This window comes from Drosophila teissieri, chromosome 3R (assembly GCF_016746235.2).
Source record: "Drosophila teissieri strain GT53w chromosome 3R, Prin_Dtei_1.1, whole genome shotgun sequence".
Classification (NCBI taxonomy): domain Eukaryota; kingdom Metazoa; phylum Arthropoda; class Insecta; order Diptera; family Drosophilidae; genus Drosophila; species Drosophila teissieri.
The window spans coordinates 1,472,869-1,477,082 of NC_053032.1; the positions used below are offsets into that span (position 1 = coordinate 1,472,869).

At 38.6% G+C, this 4,214-nt stretch overlaps 1 protein-coding gene across 1 annotated transcript; it reads right to left on the reverse strand.

Moving 5' to 3' along the window:
* Positions 1 to 1,430: 1,430 nt before the first annotated feature.
* On the reverse strand, positions 1,431 to 3,943 carry LOC122622008. The gene is made up of 2 exons (XM_043800098.1): positions 3,901 to 3,943; positions 1,431 to 2,038 (listed from the first exon to the last, which is right to left on the reverse strand). Exons 1-2 carry the CDS (start codon positions 3,941 to 3,943, stop codon positions 1,431 to 1,433), a joined length of 651 nt encoding a protein of 216 aa, XP_043656033.1.
* Positions 3,944 to 4,214: the final 271 nt, after the last annotated feature.

Consider the following 4,214-nt stretch of genomic DNA (forward strand, 5'->3'; position numbering starts at 1 on the left):
TTTTTTTTGTGAAGCTACAAATTTTTTTTTTTAAACCCTGTCTAGATTATTCGCTCTACTCATATATCTTCTTTTTAATATTTTGTTATGTTTTATGTACAATGTCAGAAGGAACTGGGCCACACTTGTAATTGTCAAAATTAGGAGTAAAACCCACAGTGCTTGAATATCTTCTGTGTGATCTACAATTTTGACGTTGTTCACGACATTAGCCGTGTTGTCTTTGGTATGACTATCGTCAGATCCGAACCAACCCATAGTTGTTAATTGAACGATTATTATTATTTTTTTTTTATTTATTAAATTTGATTAAAAATTGTATATTGCTATAATTTCTTCCTACACGTATACCTGTCCAAGAAAAAGTTAGTTAGAGGGCATGTGTACGGTTTACAATGTCTTGCTCTATATAATTCAATACCGTACACATGTTTTTAGTAAAAGCCTAACAGAGATTAGTATTTTTCAAGCAGCGCTTTCACGCATCGGCTTGAGGTATTTATTCTTAATATTAAGGCAGATTGGGGCATTGGTATTAAATACAGCCTCAACTGCGTTATTGCGCATCACTGCACAATTTGGCTTCATCGCTTCCAGATTTTTGGTTTGGTTGGCTTCTTTTCTTCTTTATTTTTGGTTTCGGCTGTCTTCTTGCCCTATACTCAGCTATTGTGAGTGGGCGTGGTCCATCGTTTGGACACACCTCTAGTGCCTCTTGTAGAGTAGGTGCGTCCCTTTGCTCGATAGGAGCAGAGTCCTCCAGTTTGCGTCTTCTGTTGTCGTCCGGGTTTGATCAATTGTCACAATTTTATTTTTTAATGGTCACTGTTCGCATTTTAACTTTTATATATTTCTTTTTATTGTTGTTTTACATTGTTCGCATTTTAACTTTTATATATTTCTTTTTATTTTTGTTTTAGAGGCTTAAGTGACCATGTCACGGTCGCCATGTAATAATTGTAATGCATTTTTGTGTTCTTTATATTACTTTTATTGAAATAGAGATTCAGTATGATATCAGTGTAATTGCAACTTCTGTTAAGACTCATTAATATTCAATTAGGTCATGTTGAAGACTCTTTGACGACTGTTTTACGACTGACTTGTACTTGGTCTTGAAGAGTCCAAGCTAGCCAAATGCAATCCGTCTGCGCCGGCAGAGAGGCCGTCGGCAGAGACGTTGCTTTGCTCTTATGTACTTAACTTTCGCAGCGAGAGCGCCGCTGTCTAAGAGAGTCATGTGCACATAAAGATCGAGCAGTCGCGCATGCTAATTATGCCGACTCTGCACTTCTGGTCTGAATAGCATTCTTGTGTGGTCAGATTGCTGAGCACTCAAGATATGCCTGGGAACTGAAAAGTCTTACATAAACATTGTTGCAAAAGTGCTACAATGTGATTGTTCCCAATGTTCTGATTTGATACAGTGCTTATTCGATATGTGTGCACATTACACTTGATGTCATTTCTTTTGATTCTTTGTTGATCTGCTCCTCAACCTGACATGCTTCTATCACTTCTTCTAGTGAATGCTCCTTTCCCAGAAGTCTTTTCTTGAAGTCTAGAGGTGCCCACACATCTATGATTTTATCCTTTGGACATATATTCTCAATCTCCGCTTTTGAGGATCCGAATGCACATCGTTGCATTTGTTGGCGGAGTCGCAGCATGAAATCACCAAAGCTTTCTGTGTCCAACGGTGTCAGGCCTCTGAATAGATGTCTTTCAAACGTTGAGTTTTGCTTCGGTGAGAAGTGTTTATTTAAATGGTCGATGAGGATATTATAGATGTCTTCTTTATTTTCGTCGCTGGGCTCCACCAGCGCACCAGGTAGAGAGTATACTACTGACTGTAGCTGGACTCCTCCCAAAAGCAGTAGCTTACTCCTCTTCCGCTTCTCGGTAACAATACCCTCGGCCTCGAGGTATATTGTAAACGCCCTTAACCACTTCTCCCATTCATTTCGGAGGATTGTCTTGTCGATCACCTCGCACAGAAACGGTTTAATGATACTGTCGGTCATTTTCAATACGGGACCTAGAATTGGGGTTTATGACGAAAGACATTATTAGATTTACGACTTGACTTGTAATTAATACCCGGCTCTCTTAGGAGCTTGTAATTATTACCCAGCCTCAGTTCAATAATACCTCCCATTTACATTTGAGGTTTTGTTGTTTCCGTTTTTCCTTTTAAATTTTATGAATTCTTTTGGCTTGTGGAGAGAATACTGCTCCACCCGACCTTTAACCTTTTTGTTTGCAACTCAAACCGATTACCCAGCTCTTTCTTAAAAGCTTGTAATATTTTTCCTTTTTCCTCCGTTTTTATTATTTTTTTTAAATTAAAATTTTTTTTTTTAATTATTAAAATATTTATTTATTTATATATTTCGTGTTCTGTTTCTTTTCTTTTTTTTCAAAATATGCTTTGGCTTGTACCACTACTCGGCTCCTCTCTTAGAGCTTATAATGCGTACTCGGCCCTTGCAACTCTTTGCTTGCTAGAGAAATTTCTCTCCAGCTCACCTTTCAAGCTTGTAAAGAGTATTACTCTTATTGGTTATTTTTCTTATATCCTGGTTGCTAGAGAGTGTCTCTCTAACTCACTTTCTCTTAAGCTTGCGAAGAGTAATCTCTTCACTCAGCCTATCTGTCGGAGTGCATGTGTGTTGGATGAGAGTAAGCGAAAAATTGTGCATTTACTCATTCCGCTTTGTGCTCAACGTCATTTTATGTTGGCCACGTGCAATCTGCACTCACGCAGCTTATTCCTTCTCTCCTCTTTTCCACATTTTTGTGTATGTATATGCCGGTAGGCAAGTTCCATCACACACACACTCACGCACAGCCTATATCACGCCACTCGTTTACCGTAATTTCACGCCTTTTTCCTAATTCATCAAATTTACCAAAGTTTTAGTTATTATCATTATCATTAACCGATTCCACTCGTCGCCAATGTAATGACCCACTTACTAAGAGTAACACGCGTTATGATTTACAGGTAATATATATATATATATTCAGTTCGTTTATTCCGATCTATGGTATTCGCACATCCACGCTGCTTGGCAGTCCGCTCAGGAGTAATTATGAGTAATCACTCAGACACTAGGCCATCGGTAGCGTCTCTCCCGATGCTTGGTTGTTGGCAACGCCGGTCGCCACATATACTATTTATTACAAAGAAATTTATACATGAAACAAGAAAACATGTGTCAATTTTTGTACAAATATTTTATTTCAAACGTCAGGCCATTCGCCCACACATCGCGGAAGTTCGTTACAACCGAGCAAAAGGTTCGATGCGGATTTCTGACTTCAACAACGTGTTCAGTGTGACGTGCGAACAGCGATAGAGCAAACGGTTGGGACACGAATTGATTCGAATAGGTCTCTGAATTATACGATACAATCATGGCAGCAGTCCGACGGTTGAATGCACAGGTTCAAACTTATCCGTGTACCAGGCACGTCATATGATACAACAAAGTACAGTGGGCATGAAAAACAAAATTTTACACACAAAAAAAAATAAAAATAAATAAATCTTTAATATATATAAATCTCGTGTCAATGTTTGTCCTCAATGGACTCCTAAACCACTCAACCGATTACAATAAAATTCGCACACCATGTGCAGTTCGATCCAACTTGAGAGATAGGATAGTTTAAATTCTGGAAAAAGTCAAAAGAAAAGCGGGAAAACCGTTTTTTACATGCAGCGCCATTTCTAAAACATAGGATGTCATTCTTCTCTGCTCATTTTGTTTTATTTAATTCATGAGACAAACTTTATTTGGTTCATAAATAAATTGTAACAGCAGGCATTTGTTTTTGAGGTGGTAAGTTGAACTGTGTTAATTATGTGTATCGTGCATTTGAGGTTAAACTCACCACTTCCACCTTCTTCCACTTCCCCATCCTCCTTCTTCTTCATCAATTAGAAGATACACGAGCCGAACGCAATAAAGCAGGAACACTAAAGCATCAACAATCACGCAGGTTTTCAGAAGAAGGGGGAGGAAGAAGACGAAGAAGGAAGAAGAAAGAGGAAGAAGAAGGAGGAGGATTAAGAAGATGGAGGAGGAAGAAGGAGGAGAAGGATTAAGAAGATGGAGGAGGAAGAAGGAGGATGAAGAAGAAGAAGGAATAAGGAGCATGAAGAAGTCAGAAGAAGAAGGAGGAGGAAGAAGAAGAAGAATGACCCA